The sequence below is a fragment of the Prionailurus bengalensis genome, chromosome C2 (assembly GCF_016509475.1).
Source record: "Prionailurus bengalensis isolate Pbe53 chromosome C2, Fcat_Pben_1.1_paternal_pri, whole genome shotgun sequence".
In the NCBI taxonomy this organism is placed as follows: domain Eukaryota; kingdom Metazoa; phylum Chordata; class Mammalia; order Carnivora; family Felidae; genus Prionailurus; species Prionailurus bengalensis.
In genome coordinates, this window is record NC_057350.1 from 134,469,453 (window position 1) to 134,493,475 (window position 24,023).

At 44.4% G+C, this 24,023-nt stretch overlaps 1 protein-coding gene across 3 annotated transcripts in view; it reads left to right on the plus strand.

Moving 5' to 3' along the window:
* OXNAD1 (oxidoreductase NAD binding domain containing 1) overlaps window positions 1-11,851 on the plus strand; it is a 42,164-nt gene extending 30,313 nt beyond the window's left edge. For all 3 annotated transcript variants that reach the window (XM_043595463.1, XM_043595464.1, XM_043595465.1), the window contains 4 exons: window positions 2,922-3,063; window positions 9,415-9,657; window positions 10,442-10,550; window positions 11,247-11,851. In XM_043595463.1, coding sequence (XP_043451398.1) covers window positions 2,922-3,063; window positions 9,415-9,657; window positions 10,442-10,550; window positions 11,247-11,401 — 649 coding nt within the window. In that variant the 3' untranslated portion in view covers window positions 11,402-11,851. The remainder of the gene's footprint in view (window positions 1-2,921; window positions 3,064-9,414; window positions 9,658-10,441; window positions 10,551-11,246) is intronic.
* Window positions 11,852-24,023: the final 12,172 nt, after the last annotated feature.

Sequence of the window (24,023 nt, forward strand, 5' to 3'; positions counted from 1 at the left end):
TATTTCATATCAATGGAATTATACAATAGGTGGTCTTTTTGGTGGCTGGCTTCTTTCTCTTAACACGATTTTAATGTTCATCTATGTTGTGGCATGTCTCAGTGCTTCATTCTCTTGTGGATGTACCTCATTTTGTTTATACATTCATCAATTAATGAAAATTCAGATTGTTTTCCCTTTTAGGCTATTACCAGTAATGCTGCCATGCATATTCATGTGCATGTTTTTGATTGGGCATATATTTTCATTTCTTGTGGGTATTTAAGAGTGGAGTTGTTGGTCATATGGTAACACTGACATTTTGAGTCACTGCCAAAGTGTTTTCCAAAGTGGCTGCACCATATTACGTCCCCACCAGTAGTGTGTAAGGGTCCCAGTTTCTCAGGATCCTCTCTAATACTATTGTCTTTCTGATTAGCCATCGATCCTAGTGAGTGTGAAGTGATAGCTCTTGTGATTTTGATTTGCATTTTCCTAATAACTAATGATGCTGAGCATCTTTTTATGTGCTTATTTGCCATTTATGTATTTTCTTTGGAGAAATGTCATACCAATCCTTTGCCCATTTTTAAGAGTTCTTTATGTGTTCTGTGTCAAAGTCCCTTATCAGACATATGATTTAAAAATATTTTCTCCCATTCTGTGTGTTGTCCTTTAACTTGATAGTATCATTTGTAGCACAAAGTATTTAATTTTTTTGTAGTCTAGTTTCATCATTTTTTCTTTAAAATGTTTGGTATCGGATCTTAGTAACCATTGCCACAAAGAGTTATTCCTCTGTAAGTCTTCTAAGAGTTTATAATTTTTGCTCTTACCTTTAAGCCTGTGATCCATTTTGAGTTAATTTTTGTATATGGTGTGAGGTAGGGGTCCAGCTTCATTCTCTTTACATGTGGATATCCAGTTGTTCCAGCACCAGTCATTTAAAAGACGATTCTTTTGCCATTGAATTGTGTTGATCTCTTGTCAAAAGTGAATTGACCGTATATTTAAGAGTTCACTTCTAGACTTTCAGTTCTTTACCATTGATCTATGTACCTGTCCTTATGCCGGTACTACAGTATCTTCATTTCTGTAACTTAATAGTAAATTTTGAAATCAGAAGGTGTGAGTTCTCCAAATTTGTACTTCTTTTTCCAGATTGTTTTGATGATTCTGGATTCCTTGAATTTCCACATTAATTTTATGATTAACTTGCCAATTTCTGCAAAGAAACCAGCTGGGGTTTTTGATAGGTATTGCACACACTGAATCTGTAGATCAATTTGGAGAGTATTGCCATCTTAACATTGTTGAGTCTTCCAATCCATGAATGTTAGATGTCTTCTTATATTTATAAATTCTTTGAGTTTTCCCCATAATGTTTTGTAGTGCAATGGTGTGCAATGCTTACACTTTTTTTGTTAAATTTATTCCCAGTTGTTTTATTCTTTTTTATGCTATTATAAATAGAATTATTTTTCTTAAAAAAATTTTAATGTTTATTTATTTTTGAGAGAGAGAGCGTGAGTGGGGTAGGGACAGAGAGAGAGGGAGACACAGAATCTGAAATAGGCTCCAGACTCTGAGCTGTCAGCACAGAGCCCGATGTGGGGCTTGAACTCATGAACCATGAAATCATGACCTGAGCCGAAGTCGGACACTTAACCAAATGAGCTCCCCAGGAGCCCCAGAATTATTTTTCTTAATTTCACATTTAGATTGCTAACTGCTAGTGTATGGAAATACAATTGATTTTTTTTTAATGCTTATTTTTGAGAGAGAGAGCATGCAGAGGGTAGGGGCAGAGAGAGAGAGAGAGAGAATCCCAAGTAGTCTCCAGGTTGTCAGCGCAGAGCCTGATGCAGGGCTCCATCTCACGAACTATGAGATCATGACCTGAGCCGAAATTAAGATTCAGATGCTTAACAGACTGAGCCACCCAGGCACCCCTACAATTAATTTTTGCTAGTCTTGTATCCTGCAACATTATTTGAAGTTGCTTATTATAATACCTTTATAGTAGGTTCCTTAGGATTTTTTATATACAACATCATGTCATCTGTAGCTTCTTTATTTCATTTTCTTGCTTAATTGCCTTGGCTAGAACCTCTAGTACAATGCTGAAAAAAAGTGGTAAGAGCAAACATCCTTGTCTTGTTTCTGTTTTTAGAAGAGAAACTTTCAGCTTTTCAACGTGAAATGTTGGATATTTTGTAGATGTCCTTTATTAGATTGAGGAAGCTCCCATTTATTCCCAGTTTGTTGAATATTTTTATTATGTAAGTCTCTTGAATATTGTCAAATTCCTTTTCTGCATCTATTAAGATGGTACGTGGGTTTTTCAGATGTTAAACCAACCTAGTATTCCTGGGATTTTTGGGTCCATATTCACAAGGGATGTTGATCTGTAGTTTCTTTTCTTGTTATATACCTTTGTCTGATTTGGGTAGCAGGGTAATATTAGCCTTATAGAATGAACTTGGAAGTGTTCTTTTCTGTTCTTTGGAAGAGTTTGTGAAAGATTAGTGTTCTTTAAATGTTTGGTAGAATTCACCCATTGTGCCATCTGGACCTATCCTTTTCTTTCTAGGAAGTTTTGAAATTACTAATTCAATTTATTTGCTTGTTAAGGGTCTGTTCAGATTTCCTGTTTCTTCTTGAGTCCAATTTGGGAGTTTCTGTCTTTCTAGGACTATACCCATTTCACCTAAGCTATCTAAATTTTTGTCATCCAGTTGTTCATAGAGTTCCTTTATAATCTTTTTTATTTTTGTAAGGTTGGTGATGATGTCCTTTTTTCCATTCTTGGTTTTATTCCTTTTATCTTTTCTCTTTTTTTTTCTTAATTAGCTAAAAGTTTGTCAGTTTTACTTACCTATTGCCCACTTTTAAAATTGCTTCAACAGAAAGAGTTTATTTCCTTTTTCTTTTTTTTTTAGGGTTGATTTCTTTATCCCAGGAGTCTCTGTGGTTGGTGGGTTCTCAATATGCTCCAGCCCCAGACTGCTAAAACAAGAGAGGATGATAGAATTGGCAGTGAAATATGCGAACCACCCCCCTGCTCTCTGGATTCACAATCAGGTGAGCAAACCTGTTTAAACTTGGAGATCTGGGCATCACTGCCTCCCACAAAGTTGGTGTTCAGCTCACTTCATGCACTTAAGAAACCTAGGCTTGAGTGAAAAGGGTACGTGCTCACAAAGAGCCCCTATATCCACAATTCAGACTCCATAATGGTCAAAGAAGCAGAATCCTTTTGATGCATTAAGGAAGAAGACTGATGATATCTTCTGGGTTACCAGTGTTGAGTTGAACACTCTTTAGTACTGAAATATTTTATGCCTTATGTAAGTTTTTGAAGGTTGCCTCTGTATATATGTCTCGTAAATGGTACATCTATAAGTCAGATTATTTTTTCCTAACGGTCCTAAACAAAGGGAATTAAACCATCACTCTCTCATTTGGAAAGGAAACAATTTCTGATTGCATCCCGCTCGTGCCCAGAGCTGAGTGCTGCTGAATCTGTGGTGTTATTGCCTTTCTGGAGAGTTCTTCACACGTGATTCTGAGAGGGAATCCACATTTGCCGCTAATAACTGCTGTTTTACCATGGGACTCAGCACAATCCTACAGAAGCTACCTGCTCATTACCTTTTAGAACTCTGGTAACAAAGAATGAGCTCAGCACAGATTAGTTGTCTTCTTAGTTTTTGACCCTTCTCTCCTTTTTACCACCATCCCTTGTGTTTCTGGACTGTGCCTTCTATATTTACCAACAACCTCCATCCCATCCCAGGCCTTTTCTTATCACCTTTTCCAAAAAGGAATGTACCAGTATAAATATTGTAGCTGTAGATAAACTGATTTTAGCAGTTATTGGAAGGGCAGAGGGACCAGAAGAGCTAAAACAGTTTTGAAAAAGAATAAAGTGGGAAGAATCACATTGCTCAAATTTAAGGTGAAAATAAAGCTACAGTAACGAAAACAGTGTGGTATTGGTGAAGGGATAGACACATAAATTGATGGAACAGAATAAAGGGTTCAGAAATAGACCAACATACATATGGCCATTTGAGTTTTGACGAAAGTGCTGAAGAAATTCAGTGGCAAAAGAGTAACCTTTTCAACATGTAGAGACGGGACTGTTGTTTATCCGTATGCAAAAAAAAGAAAAAGAACTTTGACCTAAATGTCATACTTTATGTTGAAAATTCACCCAAAATAGGTTGTAGATCTAAGTGGAAAACACAAAACTATAAAAATTTCGGGGGAAAACTTAGGAAATATTCTGAACTTGAGGGTGGACAAAGTGTTCTTAGGCAGGACACCAAAAGCAAGAGCCATAAAAGAAGAGATTGATGTATAGGACTTAATCAAAATTAAAAACATTTTTCTGCAAAAGATACTGTTAACAGAATTAAAAAAAAAAAAAAACAAGCTACAGACTCAGAGAAAGTTATTTGCACGTTAGATATCCAAGAAAGGATCTGTAATACCCAGAATACATAAAGAACTCTCAAAAGTCAGCAAAAAGAAAACAAGCATAATTTAAAAATAGGCAGAAGATTGAAAGGTGCTTCTCTAAAAGGATGTAAGATGGCAAATAAGCAATGACCAGATGTTCACCCTCATTAGGGAAATGCAGATTAAAACCGTATATAGCACGGTGTCTCTACACACCTCGTAGAATGACGAAAGTTAAAAATTCTGACAATACCAAGTGCTGGTAAGGATGTGGAGTGACTGGAAGTCCCTTGTATTGCTTAGATTGCTAGCAGGAATGCAAGGTAATACAGCCAGTCTGGAAAACATTTGGTAGTTTTGTATGGAATTAAATATGCACTTATCGTAAGTCCTAGTAATACTGCTCCTGGGTGTTTATTCTAGAAAAATGAAAGCTCTGTTCGTTTAAAAGCCTGTATAGGAACATCTATCGTTGTTCTATTCATAATTATCAAAATCTGGAAACAACCTAAATGTTTCTCAGCGGGTGAGTGAATAAACGAACTGTGATCCATTCATAACAATGTATTGTTATTCAGCAATAAAAATGGATGAACTTTTGATGCTCTCCCCTTGGGTGAGGCTCAAAGGCCACATGTAAAGTGAAAAGAGCCAGTTCTCAAAGGTTACGTACTCCATAATCCCATTTTTGTCACACTCTGGAAGACAAAGATACAATGATGGAAAACAGATGAGTGGTTAACAGGGGTGAGGGGTAGGGAAAGGTGTGAGCATAGAGAGCACAGGGAGGTTTTGAGGGTGATGGAGCTGTTCTGTATCTCGGTTTTGGTGGTAGTTACGTAGATCTACGTATGTGTTAAGATTCATAGAGCTATACTCCCCCCACCCCAAAAAAATGTATTACTGTAAGGTAATTAAAAAGAAAAAGATATAGGGGCATAAAAAATAGCTGTTCTATTTAGGGTCTGCATGTCAAGTTGTATCTGTTCAGAGTAAGGCAGCTGCTTGCCTTAGCATTTCCATTCTAAGTGTATCCTGTCACATTTTTACCCTCTGACCTTCTGAGTCACTCCTTCCATGTGTCCTCAGCTGCTGCATTCCTTTTTAGATTCGCTTTGGATTTTCCACCCATGGCTGTCTGTAGGCTGCATCCTGAGTCTCTAAAAGATGCCATGGGGGTGGAACCAGCAAGGTTTCCATGTGTCCCACACTCAGTGTTAAAATGAGCTTAGCCATCCCGGCTCCTAGTTCCATGAGTCCCCTCCAGTGATCAGCCTCCCACGTGACCTGACCTGGTCCTGGTCCACAGCTCCCTGCTTGGTTTCATGCCTCATTGACATTTCAATGAAGGAACTTATTCTTAGAGGCGGTAGAAAATCTCCAAGTGGCATTGCTTGAATGCACATTTTAATTGTAGTGCCTGCTCCACTCTGCCCGGTGGGAGTTGCAAACAGCCTTTATGAAGTCAGATTTTTCTTGGAACCATTCTCAGGTGGCTGTTTTCCTCCTGAGGGTTTGTCTTACGAAGCTATTAGAGTGGACAATGGAGGCACGTGAGTGTCTGGGTGGCAGCAGGCTGCTCTGTGGGGACAGGGGATAAAGTGCCATAAATGTCTTCCTTTATTTTATCTGCTTTGGCTCAGGCTCCTGGCAGGGTAAAGGGTTCTAGACAGCTATTGTGTGCTGGCCTCCAGTTGCTGTGGAAAAGTTGTTTATTTCGCAAGTAGAAAAATCTATACCCAAATTAGATACATGGCTATGTAATTGAGGGTAACGTCCTTTTACTCGCTTACATATTATACCGTGTGGCACTTTGAGTCTTGTGTTCATGCTACCTTGGCAGTTTTTATTGATCAATAAAAGACAAAGATGGCTTTTCATTCTTTCCAGATGCTAGCAAATTAGAAGATAGATCTATTTAAGATTATTTTGTCACTAAGGAGATGGCATGCACATTGTTTTGTTGTTGGTGCCAACTTTAGGGTTTTGAAAATACTCTGGTTTCTAAAAACAGTACCCTAAAGGCTTTGCTGTCATTACTAGTCCTACCGAAGATGACCATTGGAGAAAATGATTTCTGTCTCATTTCTTAGTCTCTCTTATATTCTTGGAAATAAAGAGAAACGTGTACAGGCAAGCAGGATGGGGGGGGAGGGTACAAGGAGATTAAATCTGTCGTCATTAGGCAGAGCCTCTCGTATCACAGCTTCTCTTTTTGAGACTTGGAAAGAAGGGGCATTTTAAAGCACTTTGGTGGCCACTGTAGTGATTCCTAGATTGTACTTATTCCTAACAGAATGCTCCCTTGCTGCTAATTTCTTTTGTCAAAAATGAAAACCCACTTACCGTTCTTCATGTAAAAATGGCCTATATATTTAAAATTGTTCAGTTCAGATGTTTTTTCTGAGAAAGGATTTCCCTTCATTTAATCATTCTTTACTTTCCAGAAAGGAACCTCTTTAGTGAATTAAAATAATTTTCATTTTTTCTTAGATTTCTCAAAGATTAACTCTTAAGATTTAACATCTTTCCGTTGTAAAGCCCCAAATTCAATTCATGTCAAAAAGTACTTAGCTGCCTACCTGCCATGTAAGGTGCCAAGGAGTGAATGCTGAGGGTTTGGTCTTTTAAAAACACATGATAACTTACTGCTTCTTAGGAGGGTGTTCATTCAGTTGATCTGCATCAGGAACATGTAATGGAGCGAAGCTTTGCTTTTGATATAAATTTCTTTAGTTCTAGACTCTCGTTTTTAGGGAAGAAGGAAGCAGGCACCCTCAGTGCTTTCTCTTCTGTGACGGCTGCCATGACTAAAACACCCTCTCATAATAGAACCTGATGCCAGCAAGCTCTTCCCCATGGTGTGTCATATGACGGCCACCACAGCCCTGTGAAGTGAGTAGGACAGGTGCTGGTACCCATTTAACAGACGTGGTAGCAGAGGCTCAGAAAAATTAAGGAACTTGATGGACTTCATAGACTGTGATTAAGATTCAGTCTTCTGGCTCCTAGATGAGTGCATTTTCCCCAAACTAGAAGTCTCAACCCTGTCAGATCCAATGCCCTCTTTGTAGAACTATCCTGAGATGAAATTCAAAGTTAGTGTAATCAACACATGACAAATTTTGGGGTGGCATAATTCTCTAAGTGTAATGCCAAGGAGAAATAAAAGTGATTCATGGGGTGCCTGGGTGGCTCGGTTAAGCATCTGACTCTTGATCTCAGCTCAGGTCTTGATCTCAGGGTCGTGAGTTCAAGCCCTGCATTGGGCTCCATGCTGGGTATGAAGCCTACTTAAAGAAAAAGAAAAGTGATTCACAATCAGAGCCTATATGTTTCTTTATATTTTTTTTTATTTTGAGAGAGAGTGAGAGAGAGAGAGCGCGCGAGCAAGCACAAGTGGGGTAGGGGCAGAGAGAGAGGGGATGGAGGATCTGAGGCGGGCTCTGTGCTGAGACCAGAGAGCCCAAGCAGGACTGGAACTCACAAACCACAAAATCATGACCTGAGCTGAAGTCAGACGCCTAATCAACTGAGCCACCCAGGTGCCCCTGTGCGTTTAAGTGTATGAATGGTTGGGCATATCTTAACTAGAAGAACAAAGTAGGCAGATGGTTTTTCCTCAGTGTGGAATCACCATGAGTACACCCTCTACAGATGCAGATTGTAAGATTCTTTATGGTGACAGAAGCATCACACATGCATGTTACCAACTGGGATGTGGTTTTCCAGAACAGTGAACATACTTGGTAAAGTTCTGGATACAGCAAAGCACAATCCACATGATGGTTACATTCTGGAAAATTCAGACGCCACTAGATACGTGCAAAAAATGCTTTGTGTTTTTTGTAAAATGAGTTAGGATCTAGTCTCAGATTATTACGAACCAGTTTTCACCTACATGTACGTCCCATGGGCCATTCAGAAGTTTCCGCACGGCAGTCCTGGGCATTGGAGATAATGATGTGCTGCTAGATCGGCTGAGTACTAAAGCCCTCGTCTGCAGCATTTGCTGATTTCTGTGCTGCAGATACTCCCTCAATGGCCGATTTCAAACAACCAGTAGAAACTAGTCCATGAAATTCCTCAAAATTTAACCATCAGCTGAACAGAAGCCGGCTGGAGGACATTGCTAACTTCACAAGACATCTAGCACCTTTGGCCCTGCCCTCTGACTGCCAGTTGGGTTTTCCAAACCATGGTGACGATAAGAAAGTGTCACCACGTGTTTCCATAACACCCCGTCAGGGGCAGGATCACCTCCATGGAGAACCAGTACATTCAGCTCTGATCGTATTTCTGGTCTAAGTGGCCTCACCAAATAGGTGCTCTACCTGGGTGGGGTGGCTGTCTGTGGTGCTCCCCTCCTAGTGTGAATCCTCTGCTGTCTATTCTTACCTCTCCAGGGAAGAGCGGACAGTACTGACCAGCATCTCAGGGCTGGCCTCGAGCCTGTGCAACAGCTCTGGCTGTGCCCTTCTGGTGACCCGGAGGAAGCCCCCCAGTCCCCAGGGTCTTCTCTTATGAGCCCAGGGCAGCCGCAGCATAGTGACACTTGCTCCATCCTGCCTGTGTCAGCTCCATGACTTGGATCAGAAAACAGGAGCGCCGCAGAGAAAAGGGGACTCGTGCTTCAGAGCCGTCCCCTGAGCCCAGTGCCTTTTTCCACAACCCAGCTCTTCACCTAAGAAGTTAACAAATGGCAAAATTACTGACGCGAGTCTTCTTTTGTCCGTACTGGAGTGGCTGTGCAGTGTGGATCACAGAGGCAGAGTAGCAAATGGCCTGTATAATGGACAAGTGGAATCAGTTCACAGGGCCCTGGCACAGTTGAGAGCTGGCTGTGAAAATAGTCCTAAACACTGAATAACATGCAGAAGGTAGACACCGTCTGTGTTATTAAAGAAGAGCATTAGATTTAAGACCTGTGCCACAAAGGACTAACGGATCTTTTCTTTCCTGCCCTAGTGTACCCTTGACTCTGAAGTGGCCGTGAGAGTGGGTGGAGAGTTCTTCTTTGACCCTCAGCCTGCAGATGCCTCTAGAAACCTGGTGTTGATTGCAGGAGGAGTCGGAATTAACCCTCTGCTGTCCATCCTGCGGCACGCGGCAGACCTCCACAGAGACCGGGCGAACAAAGGAAGCGGCTATGAGGTCGGAACGATAAAGCTCTTCTACAGTGCAAAAAATACCAGTGAGCTCCTGTTTAAGGTAAGGGAGAAACATGTCTCGTCGCTTGCCGTGAGCAAACTCGTGTCATGGTATTAGTCGTCCATGGAACTTTCTTCCGTTAGTTCTGTCTTCTCTGCAACCGTTGTTCCACCAAAAGGCTTGACAAGGCTTTATCATGTTCAGATGGGAATTACCCAACACTTTTTATGCCGGACAGTGAAACAGCTAGTGTTGAGGACGCGCCCACTGAAGTGACAGGCCTAGGGCAGGTTTGTGGGCTTGAATCTGGAGGCGGATGAACAGAAAAGTCGCCACATCCCTGAGATTCTGTCGAGTCAGGAGACCTACAAGTGGGCTCGTGTGTTACAGGAGTAGGTGAGAGGCACAGAGTTTAGACCCGCTGGGTAAATGAAACCCCCGTCGGTTGCATCTGTTGAAACTAAGTACGTTTGACAGGAGAAGGCTTTCACTCTGGATTGCTTTGCAGCTGCGGGATGAACAAAAGAACAGAAACAGTTAAAAGACACAACTGTGGTCAGTGAAACTGCTGCTTAATTGCCGATGCTTGAGAAAAAGGAAGAAGAAAAAACTCCCGGAGAGTTAGTAATATGCTTGTTAGCATATTCAGATTTCAATTAAAGCCAAATAGCCCTCTGTACTCTGAATGCTCTGGCCTGCTAGGCTGCAGACAATACCTCTCTAAGTAGAGAGGAAGAGTGGCAGACGTGTGCAGAATGGGAGTTGAGGTTCAGCGGCAGGGGTTGTGCACATCTGTTTTGATTTTTTAAAATTGTAGCGTGACCAAATATGTTTGACATTCCAGCAAAATATCCTCGATTTAGTAAATGAATTTCCTGAGAAGATTGCGTGCAGTTTGCATGTTACCAAACAGACTACACAAATCAGTGCAGAACTGCAGCCATACATCACCGGTGAGTCCCCTGAAGATATTTTGACTATCTCCACGTGGTTGTTTGGAGGACATGCCAGTCGGTCGAGTGTGGATGCTTTACTGTTGGGAGTTGCTGCCTAGGAATGTCACTACCTGGGGAGCTGGGGGGTGACTCATCATGGAAAAGTAAGGACAGATTCAGTGAGATTTACTTACTATATACAGGTTTCTTACTGCCCATGTTAAAAATTTATTTTCCACATTTTTTAAGGGGACCTTTGCGTCATCGCTGTAGTATGCCTACAAAGAATTTATATTCCAGCTTTGACTGAATCGATGCCATTTGCCATTCATGGTCATTTAAACTACTCGTGGTTTCCCCTGCTTCGAAAGATTTTTCACCAGTTTATTTACTTTGCTGAAGTGAGTTCTGAATCTCTACCAAAGATTAGTAAGCTAACTGGCCCTGTCTGAAGAGTGCATTATGACGAGCTTCCCGCTTTGCCTGCCGGAAACCTAGAGATGCACTCTCTGCTTGGGTCTGGCGCCAGGTGCTACCGCCAGGAGCCGTTGTGTGAGGGCCTCAGCACTAGACTCCCTGAGCTGCAGTTCCTGGAAACAGACACAGTTGCTGAGTGGTAGTTAGTCCTTCCTCATTTTGGTACAAGCATGTCTGGCTTATTTGCTGTTGATTCTGTTTTGTTTGTTTGTTTGTTTGTTTGTTTGTTTTTGGTAGAAGGAAGAATAACGGAGAAGGAGATAAGAGATCATATTTCAAAAGAGACTTTGTTCTATATTTGTGGCCCACCTCCAATGACAGACTTTTTCTCCAAGCAACTGGAAAACAGCCATGTTCCCAAAGAACACATTTGCTTTGAGAAGTGGTGGTAGGGAGCAGGCAAAGGTAGAAGAGAGAAAGCTGTGAAATCTTCTCAGGACAGTAACAGAGACATGATTTGTGGCACCATGAATTTACCTCTCCTCAGCGGTTTTTTTTGTTTGTTTGTTTTCTTTTTTCTTTTTTTTTTCCAAGGCTGAACTAAGTAAGTGACCAGCTGGAGCATCAAAGAAAAACCAGCCGACAGACTTCAATGATAAACTTTTTGCCAAGACTTCATTGATTAAATTATTTTTGCTATATTGAGTTTCTTTTATTAATAACTGATTATCTCATGATGCATCTTGAATCAGTCAATATAGATGTTCTTTCCTCTTAGGGAAAAAAGAGACTACCCTTAAACTTAATCATATAAAAATGTTCTGTGTGTAAGATATAGGTTGTCCTTATTTGGTAGCAACCTATATATATCTTATGTCCAATAAACTTATAATTTAAACACATTCTTATTAATCTTACCTTGAAAATTCTTTATATTTAAGGTCTTAGTTCACCGTACTACAAGCCTGAAGGCTTGTTTCTTCAGACCATCAAAATTGGGGTTGGAAATGGAAAATTATTAGGAAAACCTTTTTAGGGAATTGAATATCTGGCATGTTCGCTTAGTGTTAATGAATGTCCTAAGTATGTATCCTGACTAATTGTTCGTTTCTCCTCAAATTAAATCCTTTTCTGTGCTCTGCGTCTTGGCTGCCTGCCTTAACACTACATGTAGGAGGCAGCTTCTTGTTTGGGACAAAGGCGTCGGTGACTGCTGGATTCCATGTTGAATCTTGCCTTCAATGGCCAGGCTGGCTGGCTGTAAAAATGTGCTGAGGATTGATTAGGGAGTATAGAGCCATTTCCAAATCCTGCTTTTCTGCCTTTTATTTAATTTCTTTGCCAGGGTTGTTCTTGGCACCAATAACAGCTCCACGATACATACTTGTTGAATGACTGAAAGAAAGCAGCTAACACTTAGCTCCTTGCTAAGCCTGGGTTGGGAGGCAGTCCCCAGGACGGACGGAGAGAACGGTGGAGCCTCATCGCAAGGCTGCTCTAATGAAACTGCTAGAAAGCAGACTGCTCTTCGTATCTTCATTTAGATCTTTAAAAGGCCAGAAGAAGTCCATAGGTTGAGGCCAGGCCATTCTTCCTGTGACACAGTGTTGGGCCCAGGCTACCAGCTTGGAGAATACTGTGAGGGTAAAAGGGGTCTGGGAAGAAAGGAAGATCAGTTCTGGAGACACAGGAGTTCCAGTTGGAATTCTGTTCCTGAGCTGATGGAACAGCTGATGGGGAAAGACATCTTGCTCTTTGTCATCTCTGTGGCTACAGGCCTCACGGGGAATTTGGGCTTAAACACATCATTGATTTATGGGGCCTGATGATGGCTGGCATCGTTATTGTGGACTCTTCCCTGTTTTGAATTTTGTCAAGTTTTTAAATTTTTTTTAGTTTTTTTTTTTTCTGAGAGTGAGAGCAGGGAAGGGGCGGAGAGAGAAGGAGAGAGAGAATCCCAAGCAGGCTCCACACTGTCAGTTCCGAGTCCGATGCGGGGCCCGAACCCACGAACCACGAGACCGTGACCTGGGCCGAAATCAAGAGCTAGATACTTAACTGACTGAGTCACCCAAGTGCCCTGAATTTTGTCACGTTTTAAGCAAAGATCATCTGTCAGCTATTTCAATCCCACATTCAAGTTCAGCAGGAAGAAAGGGAGGCTGTTGACTTGATGGGAATTTCAAAGTCTGCTCAAGGCAGTGATTATCCCCGCATTTCATAGGTGAGGGGAGGGAATATGAGACGCTCTGGCCGCGGTAAGGAGCCCTGACTCCTCAATTGGTCCCCAAGTGCCCAGGCCCACGGGCTGGGCTTTAGGGCTGAGTACTCAGGAGGCACAGGAGCGCGGCGCACCGAGATTCAGGGATGTGGGAGCAGCAGTGGGCTCTTGTGCCAACTGGCAAAGGCAGCTGGCAGGGACGGGGACACAAAGGTATAGAGAAAGTGGCCACCCCAGGCTTTTCTGCGTTGGGAGTGGAGGCGCAGGGCAAGCCTCTTCACAGCTCGAGATGTGTGCAGAGGGTGGTGCCTCCCACCGCCTCTGTCCACCCGCCGCCACAGCCTGTCTGCCTGCTGTTGTGACAGAGCAAGGGCCACCTGTCCTGCCCACCACCCTGCCAGTCGATGTCACCATCCTTAACCTCTCTAGACGGGCCAGGTCTTGACCTCTGCCTGGACCATAGTCCCTTCTAGCTCTGTCGTTTCTGGTGCTGAGCGCCGGACAGTATTTCTGGTCTGCTGGCCAAGAATGGCCTGTTGCCCTCGTTTGCCAGGCTAGTCAAGATCTCTTTGGTACTCAGACTGAACTAAGTCCAGCCAGGGGGGCTTGAATTTATAGTGATCAGGCTGAGAGTGTAGACTGGAGAGAGCCCTGGAGTCCCACTGCTTGCTAGATGGATGACCTTGAGTGAGTCACTCAAGTGTGTCACGCCTCAGTTTGTAATTACACACACGTGTGCACACACTTGCTACTACATGTAAAGTAGAATCTTACGTACCTCCCAGGACTGTCACGGGGATTAAATGTGATAATACGTATAAAGTGCTTGGCAGAGCACTGCTTGAGTGTGTTAGTAATTTGCTACTCCTTGTCTTATTCCAAAAGGATTTCAAGAGGCCGGATGGCTTAGGTTTAGTCCACTAACCTTTAACCTACGTGCGGGTAGGGCCCTGTCTCGTTCCGCACTATGCTTGGCACATAACAGGTGCTTAGTAAATATTTCTTCCATGGGTGAAAGGGAGTGCCCAAGCTGATGAGCTGTGTTAAAGGAATTTTTTTTTAATGTTTGTTTATTTATTTATTTTGGGAGAGAGAGAAGGGGAGAGAAAGAATCCCAAGGAGGCTCCGTGCTGTCAGCACAGAGCCTGATGTGGGGCTCAGTCCCACAAACCGTGAGATCATGACCTGAGCTGAAATCAAGAGTCAGATGTGGAACTGACTGGGCCCCCGGCCTCCCCTACAGGGATTCTTAAACATCATTCGAGCCTAATTAGTTTGTGAAAAGATGTTGCTTTTAGTGATATGAGACCCTTCTACAGTCTATACCAGAGAGAGGTGAAGCTGATGTAGGAGTCTTTCTCAAATTTGAAGTGTTGGTATGAGCACCAGCACTTACCAGGAAATGGATCAAATACTTGGTCTTTCCCAAATGGTCTGCTGTCCCTCACCAGTAGGTGTGTGCAGATGGGCATGGAGCTCTGAGATAAAGATGTTCCCTGGAGCCCTGGTTCTGGTCGGTAGCCCCTACTTTGAAAATCGTATTGTAAAAATTATGAAAGACAGAATGGATGCTTGATTCTTGCCCTGTATTTATCAGTTAGTCTAATATGAGTTGGTGCCCTAGCAACCTTCAAAACTGGTCACTGGTGAGATTTTTAAAAGTATCAATATGAACTCTTGGCTTTTTGAACGTTTGATTGTGTCTATTGTGGCCAGATTTTTGCTGTTCAGCTTGTTTTGGAGTGGCCCCTGCTGTGTTAGTTGTGGGGGTTGCTGATGTTTGCATCTCTGATGGCTCTCGGAGTTGCAAACAGCGCTCTAATAAACGTGAAGGAAGAAAAGGAGATCAGTGTGGCGTCAGGACACTACATGAAGAAAGTGTTTCGAGGAGGACAGACTGGCCAGCTGTGTCATGTTGCCGGTAGGACGGGAAAGGTGAGTTCCCACGAGTGACCGTTGATTTAGCAACTGGAAGGTCCCTGGTGATCTCGACAAGATGGATGTTAAGAAAAAAAAATGTGGGGGCACCTGGGTGGCTCAGTTGGTTGAGCATCTGACTTTGGCTCAGGTCATGATCCCCCAGTTTGTGGGTTCGAGCCCCGTGTCGGGCTCTGTGTTGACAGCTCAGAACCTGGAGCCTGTTTCGGATTCTGTGTCTCCCTCTCTCTGCCCCTTCCCCGCTCATGCTCTGTCTCTCTCTGTCTCTCAAAACTAAATAAACATTAAAAAAAAATTTTAATAAAAAAGAAAAAAAAAACATGTGAGGAAGGAAAACCTATTGTAGTGGTTTCCTTTCCACAACTGGGAGGAAAGAAATTGTAACGAATGAGGATAGATAATAGTTACGAAGAGTTTTACTATGAAGGAGAAAAAAAAGATAGGAAAGGCAAGTAGAGTCCATAGAACTCACCCCACCACCACCTTTCTTTTTAAAATTTTGTTTTGTTTTAAAACTTTTTCTTTTGAAATAACTTTAGATTTACAGAAGAGCTGCAAAGGGTTCCTGTATACCTTTTACCCAGCTTCCCCAAATACCATCTTATAGAACCATGGTGTATTTATCAAAGCTAAGAAGTCAACAACAGTACAGTTAGGTTGGTACAGTGCTATAAACCAAGCCATAGTTAGTTTTGTTTTTTTTAAGGTGAGAGAAATAACAGCCTGAAAAACTATGAAAGAATCATTCAGTGGGATACCACTTGGGATGGTGAGGTGACGGCTTTTTCTGGAGGGTGAGAAGTTAACTAAGTGTGATTTATTGAGCACCTAGTATGTGCAGTCACTGTGCTAGAGATTGTAGATAGGAAAATGTAAGGTTATCCTGAGCAAGTTAAGTATTTGGAAAACTGAAAGTAGAAATGCTTTGGAGGGCAAAATGGTTTATTTGCAAGTGTTGCCACTCGAAAGGGAAGCTATAGAAGGTGGCTGGCTGGACAGGTCACTGGAGGCGTGGGTGGAGCTATGGGAAGGGTTGTGCCCACACTCTGGGGACCGTGCTCGGGAGAGCTGTTACACAGGACGCACGCAGAGCTGCTGCGGGTGTGTTCACATACACTGTGTGAGCAGCAATATGTATGCACAAGCCCAGTGATCGCCCAGCATCACGCACCTCTGTCGGAGAGGTTTTTTTTTTTTTTTCTTTCTTTCTGATTGGAAAACAGCAATTTCCTTCATTCCTGGGTACTGCGGATGATCGTATGCTGATAATTTAACCTGAGCGCTGTCATTTCATTTTATTTTAAATGAAACTCCAAGAATTATACCATTCTCATCTTCGAGAAGTAGTGGGATGTCTTGTCTTTAATATTCTTCTTTCCTAATATGTGCCTCGGCAGCAGGCGTGGTGATGACATAGGAAGATACCTTCTGACCCACCATCCACTCAAGGCGTGCATTGAAAAGTATTTGTGTTCAGGAGTCCTGACTTCCTCATTACTAAGCAGCCGTCTCCATCCTGTCTGTTCTGGGTTCTTAACTACCCCTGTCCCATCCCCACCATCCCCCATCCCCGCCCCTGCCCCTGCCCCTGCCCCTGCCCCTGCCCCTGCAGGAGCCCATAAACCTGACCTCCGTGTCATCTCCATGTCCCAAGATTTTGTCTATTCCTTTGTTCTTTCTTAATTACCTGATGAATATGATTATAAAAAATCAAATAAGGGGCGCCTGGGTGGCGCAGTCGGTTAAGCGTCCGACTTCAGCCAGGTCACGATCTCGCGGTCCGTGAGTTCGAGCCCCGTGTCAGGCTCTGGGCTGATGGCTCAGAGCCTGGAGCTTGTTTCCGATTCTGTGTCTCCCTCTCTCTTTGCCCCTCCCCTGTTCATGCTCTGTCTCTCTCTGTCCCCCAAAAAATAAATAAATGTTGAAAAAAAAATTAAAAAAAAATCAAATAATATGAAAGCATGTGCATCAAAATGCCAACGTTTTCTTCTCTCCCATCCCACTCCCTGGCCTAGCATGAACTTCTATATGAAGAGCTTGCTAGGTATTAGACCTTTTGCAGTGTATTAACCTTGGACACACAGACAGGTACGTGCACTTATGAATTTACTCTTCTTGCCTACTCCCGGCTGTAGATGCATGCCATCATGTACGTAATTACATCTCTATGATGGACATCTACACTGTTCCCAGTTTGGGCCTATTACAAACAGTACTGCAGGAAACAAACTTGTTTGTGCAATTCTTGTGCATGTATCCTGTCATTTCTGGATCATTTCTGGATCAAAAATTGGCTGGTATTGCCAAATGGCCCTGTAAAATGCACAATCGATTTATATTCTAATGGAGTATGAAAGTACCCATTTCTCTGACGCTAGGTTGTTTAAGTCTTTAAAGTGTGTTTCCTAGTCACATTAATTCAAAAATTAATTTCCTGATTGCTCCCTAGCATTTTTTCCAAAAATGTTTTAGCCATTTTTTTTTAGAATGGTGTGTTCACATTTTATGTCTACTTTGATATCTTATGGATTTGTAACTCTTTATAAAATAGAATGCATGCTAATCTTTTGTCTGTATATGCATTGCAAATATTTTCCCCAATGTATTATTTGTCCCTGAATTGTTTAACTTACACCAGAGTTTTAAATTTATATATAATCACATATTTTCCCTTGGCTTTTATGAATATACATTCTTCTGATACTTTGGCAGGTCTTTAATCTATTGGAGATTAATTTTTGTGCTTGATGGGGGATAAGGATCTGACTTTTTCATATGGCTCTCCAGTTGCCCATCACCATTTATCAAATATTCCACACTTTCCCCCAGTGGTTTGAAATGCCTTCTTTATCACATATAAACTCCCACCTACAGATGGATTTTTTTTCCCCTAGACTCTCTGTTCCATAGGTCTATTTATTTGTTCCTGCTCTGATTCAACACTGTTCTAATTATTATAGCTTCTTAGTATATTCTGTGTTTTCTTTACCTCCTTTTTTTCCCCCCAACCTCTAGATTATTTAAACACAAAGGTCTTAGATGTAGCCATAGAGGTTCATTTTCACAGATAAAGTAATAAAGGAAAAGGGATGGGAAATAGTAACTCTGGAGTTCACCTGAATTCACTGGTGGTCTAGATTTTGGCTAGAGTTCTATTATCAAATGAATACTACAGGAGCACTTGGCATTTGACAAGACATTTGTTTTAGCTCATTGAATTAGCCACAGTGTCTGTGTGAAGTAGGCAGGATGATCAGGGTGAAGATGCTGTCCCATTTTACCAGTAAGGGAAATGAGACTGAGTGGCTGGATGGCTTGCCCAAGCTCACATGGCTGACAGTGACAATGCGTGACTTATGAGACTTAGTCCCCTTCCTCTCCACAGACTCGGCCCTGACCTTGTTCCAAAATCCTCCCCACTCATTAACGGGGTAGGCTTGCCTCCCATTTTTTTTTTTAAAGAGAGACTCATTTAACCAGAACACTCCATTCCATTTTAGTGAGATTTTTTAAAAAACCAACCAAGCCTGTCTGTCCTTAGGGACTATAGGCACCTAGAGAGAAGAAAGAATGGAACAAGTTTAGTTGGCTGTGTAGTAGGATGGAGAGAACAGGGTGCCAGGCATCGAGAGACCTAAGTCATCCCTGTTGTACAGCTTCCTGCACGACTCACTGTGTCCGTGACCTGCTCTCCTGATCTGTCAAGTGGGTAGGACTACACAACCTAGAATCCCTTTTAGCATGATCATTCTGCAATTTTCCTGATGGAAAAAACGGGCCTTAGAGATCGAGTGGAGCGGAGGTTGGCCATTCTGATGAGAGATGACGAAGGAGGGTCTTAACTGTCTTCAAATACTTGATTCATTGTTGCAATTACTGTTGTTTGCATCTCCAGTGTCGACAGAATAAGAAGAAACTGCCTTGGACCGAAGCAAGGGAAAAGTTTGGTTTGATATAGAGGACTTCTGCACTGTGGTACTGATTAAATTCTGGAGTTGGGGCTCAGGAGAAATGGTGGATTCACCATTAATAAGAAAGAAAACTGACAACATTTGCCTGTTGGGGCTTAAGGTGGGCTGGACTGAGACAGCGGCTGAATTGATAGCTCCCTGGCTTCGTGAAAAGAAGAGTTTTCTCAACAGTTAGCAACTTAGGCATTTCGGGATCCAGGCCCTGACAAGCTTGCCGGTTGTCCTTCCTTCTCAGATGATTTTCTTGTTCTCTTTGCTGAAGAATTAACAAGAGAAGAGGTACCCAGGATTCACAAACAGAGGTTCATTACAGGAAGCATTTTAATGCTCAACCTGATAAGTGAAATCTATTTCTTACCTTCATTAAACCTTCATATTATTTAGAGGCAGCAGAAAATCCAAAGCCATACTGAACTTTATGTCTAGTGAGCGACACGTTTAAATACAGAAGTATTGATTACTAAAGATTGTGTTAGTTACAGCGAGGAAAGCTTGCTTCCTCTTACCGGTCAACCAACATGGGATCCATGTTTTCAAAACGTCTCTGGATTGAATGAGTCCTTTTACTCCATTTCTAAGACACAGTCCCCACAGTGGACAGCCTTGGCTATAATTGTAGCACTGCCATTAAAAATTGTTTTAGGCTCCGTCCTTCTGACCCAAGACAAATAGGTCCCGTTCTACAACCTATGACTTACCCATGGTTCCTCCCCACCAGCTGCTTCTGTTTGTCAACAGCTTCCTCCCTCCAGAAATTAAAGACCTATTTTTTTGGGTCTTAAGGGAAGTATCCAGACTCATGTTTTAGTGACTTTGTAGAATCATGTTGAGTTAGTCATTCAAATCCTGAAAACTAATCCACGAGAGGGTTTCTAGAAAAGTTTTGAACGATGGCAGTATCACTGCAGTATTTGTTATTCCGAGGAAATACTTTTATTTCATTTTATTTTTTTTTAAATATTTATTTTGAGCGAGAATGGGCAGAGGAGGGCAGAGAGTGAGGGAGAGAGAGAGAGAATCCCAAGCAGGTTCCGCCATGTCAGCGTGGAGCCTGATGCGGGGCTTGAACACACCAGCTGTGAGATCATGACCTGAGCCAAAATCAAGAGTCAGCTGCTTAACTGAGCCACCCCAGACACCCCTATTCCGAGGAAATACTTTCAATAAGGACAGTCCTCATCGGTTTCTGGTAGGGCTGGTAGCTTCCATACCTCCCTCACCGGTCAGTGCAGAATCCAGTCGATTTTTGCTCCTAAATCACTCTCAAAGCTGACCCTTCCTCTCGCTCTCCACTGAGGTGCAAACCACCCACACTCCCACCTGCACTAATGCACCAGCCCCCCTCTGCATCCTCTCTGGGCCCCCTGCACACCTTTCTCCTTCAGCAGCCAGAGAGATCTTTTAAACATGCAAATTTGACGTCATCTCCCTGTTTAAAACTGATCAACGGCCCCCCATGACTCCTGCGAGGACGAGAATCCTTACCAGGGTTCCCGAGGCTCAGCTGCCTCAGGCCCTGCCCATCCATCTCTGTCTCGAATCTCATGGTTGCTACTCCCCACCCCTACACACACACGCTCTCTGCGAACCTGCTTTGATTTCTTTCAGTTACGTGAACATAAGCTGCTTCCTTCAGAGCCTGCTCTCACATTCTTCCTGTTCAGTCTTGCTTCCTCGTTGCTAACGTTTGTATATAGCACTTCCCTTGTGCCAGACGCTCTCTAAGCACTTTGCATATACTCACTTCATTCTCGCTACGGCCTCTACCTCCCTTTTACAGATGAGGCAGCCGGGGCACAGGCGGGTTAAGTGACTTGCCCAAGGCCACCCAGCTGGTAGGCCGCAGAGTCCGGGTTGTAGCGGGGCAGCGGGGCTCCAGTCCGCGCCCTGAGCTGCGAGGCACACTGCCACCCTGTGGACTGCTCACCTGACTGCTTATCCTTCGGCGAAGCCTTCCGTAAGCGGGTGACCTCTCCCTGTCGGTGCCTTCGCGGCATCCCGCCCTTGTCCACGCCACTCGCCACAGCTACGGCTGCCGGTGCGGGAACCTAGCGTGTGTCGTAAGCCCCGAGGGAGCCAGGATGGGGGTCGGTCTCGGTCACTGCTCTCTTCCCAGCACCTAGCACTGTGGTGTGGGCCTTAAAACCGCATTCGTGGGGGCGCCTTGGGGGCGCGGTGGGTTAAATGTCTGACGTCAGCTCCGGTCACGATCTCTCGGTTATCAAGCTTGGGCCCCGCCTCCCGCTCCCTGCTGTTGGCGCAGAGCCCACTTGGGGTCCTCTGTCCCCCTCTCCCTCTGCCCCTACCCGCTCGCTCATTGTCTCTCTCTCTCTCAAAAATAAGTAAACATGAAAAACAACAACTACCTGTGTGTGTGGAGAATGATCCCTCGTGCAGTAGGGGGGCGCCTGGGGTGGCTCAGTCGGCTGAGCGTCTGACTTTAGCTCAGGTCATGATCTCACAGTTCGTGGGTTCGAGCCCCACATCAGGCTCTCTGCTGACAGCTCAGAGCCTGGAGCCTGCTTCGGATTCTGTGTCTCTCTCTCTACCCCTCCCCACCCATGCTCTGTCTCTAAAAAATGAATAAACCCTAAAAAAAAAAAAAGAAAGAAAAAGAAATGCACCCACAGGTCTGCCACGGCCGGGCTGCCTCGGCAGGGAGATGCCACACCCCACTGTGTCGCAGCGGCTAGGGAAGCGAGCACCTGGCAGGTTCAGAGAGCAGCTCTCGACAACCCGGAGTGAGCTTTCTTAGTCTGGCCACAGAGATGATCTCTATCAACAGGAACCTGTGGTAAACATTGGCTTTGCTTCCTTCCCTGGCAACCGTCACCTCAGAAATCCCAGCCAAAGACTTGTTGGGTCCTGTCCTTAGGTCTCACGTCCACGTGCTTCCCTGTTCCAGACCCTGGGGACCAGGTACGGGAAAACCAGACTCTCCCGAGCTCATTTGGGCAGGTCGCGGAGCCGGCAGAGCGCTCATCACCCGAGGCGCAGCCGGCCCCGCCCACGCAGTCAGCTCCAGCACTTTCCGCGGGACCCTCGGGAGACCCGACCCGCTGGCACGGCTGGGGCTGGGGAGTCGGCGCCGAGCCACCTCGAGGCTGCCGCCTACGGCCCCCGTCCTTTCTCCTGCCGCCTCCCACCAACCCTTTCCTGAGCCTTCATTCCCAGCTGCCGCTCTGGGCCCGCTCGGGGTGGGGGCCCGGAGCCCAGACCGGTTTGCCCCGCGGGGTCTCCCGGGGTCAGCCAGGCCCCGCACGCCCGCAGCGTGTTCCCCGAGTGAGGAGATTTTGGTGAACGTGAACCCCCTGATAAGCACTGCGCCACCCGAGAGCTCTTCCTGAAACATGTCTTGTGGCTTAAAACCGGCCATGATTAATATGTTTGGAGAACTGATAAAATGTGCTTCATAAGAAGTGAATTAGAACGTCTCGTCCTAGTGTTTTCTTGAAGCTGGTCCCATCAAGCACAGTTCGAGTGAAGTATGATCAGCTTGGAGATTTGAAAACATTCAGACAAGGACTGGACCGTGCTGACCGTATTGTTACTTACAAACCACTAACAAATACGTGAAGACTTTGAAAAATGTTATTAGAGTATTTCTGTCAGGATGGGCTATGCTATGCTTCTGTAACAGATAAAACTTGCATTGTCAGTGGTTTAGCATAGCTCATTTTTTTTAAATGTTTATTTTTGAAGGAGAGGGACAGAGCAGGAGTAGGGGAGGGGCAGAGAGAAAGGGAGACACAGAGTCTGAAGCAGTCTGCAGGCTCTTACTGTCAGCACAGAGCCCGTTGTGGGGCTCGAACTTACGGGCTGTGAGATCACGACCTGAGCCAAAGCCCAACGCTCAACTGAGCCACCCAGGCACCCCTAGCATAGCTCATTTTGATGTACTCTCACGTCATGGTCCATCTTGAACTACGCCAAGGGTGTTGGGAGGGCAGAGGTGGCGTGAGGGGCTTTGTAAAGGTCAGGCCCAGAAGTGGCCTGCATCACATCTGCTCATGTCCTGTTGGCCAGAACCCAGTCACATGGCCCGGAGTGCAGAGAGGCTGGAAGTACGGGAGTCTGTGGGCACCGGCTGGGCATTGACAGCTCTTGCCACCTTGTTGCCGGCCGGCATTAGGATTCACTGACAACCACACCAAGCACTTTGCACACGTCGTCTGCCTACAAAAATCTAACGGGGTGGGGGTCAGCCCCATTTCACACGTGGGGACACTGGTGCTTGGAGATGTGGAGAAATTACCTGGAGATTACGTGTGTAGGTTAGCATCCTAACCAGCCGATTCCAAAGCCCAGCTGGGCTTTTCCACCAAGGGGAGCCCGATGTCGAACAGGCTCACTGCTTCATTAACATGGGTGTCCTTAGGCTCTCCATGTGTCAATTCTTTGACCTTGTGGCCATGTGCACTTGAGAGCACCACACCTGAATGGCACTCCTCCCCACCCACGACCCTCCCCTGAACCTCTGGAGGTGAAGAAGAGGTCTTGAAAAATACCCTCCTGGACTTCGGCTCAGGTCGTGATCTCACAGTTTGTGAGTTCGAGCCCCGCATCGGGCTCTGTGTTGACAGCTCAGAGCCTGGAGCCTGCTTCGGATTCTGTGTCTCCCTGTTTCTCTCCCCCTTCCTCTCTCTCTCTCTCTCTCTCTCTCGCACAAATAAACATAAAAAAAAAAATTAAAAAAAAAGAGAAAAATACCCTCCTGGCCTAAGACTCAGAATTTAAGCCACAGCTTCAGAAGAACTTCTCATTTGTTCCTGAGGGGGATTTTTTTTTCCCCTTCCAAAAACCTCTTTCCACAGGCAAACCAACTGGGCCGAAGAATGAACGGAACCCTCCACGGCAGAGTCCCAGTCCTTCCCATGAGGCCAGACTTGGCCTCCCCTTCTCGTGGTGCCTCTGACTCTCTGGAATGTCCCATTGAGCTGGATG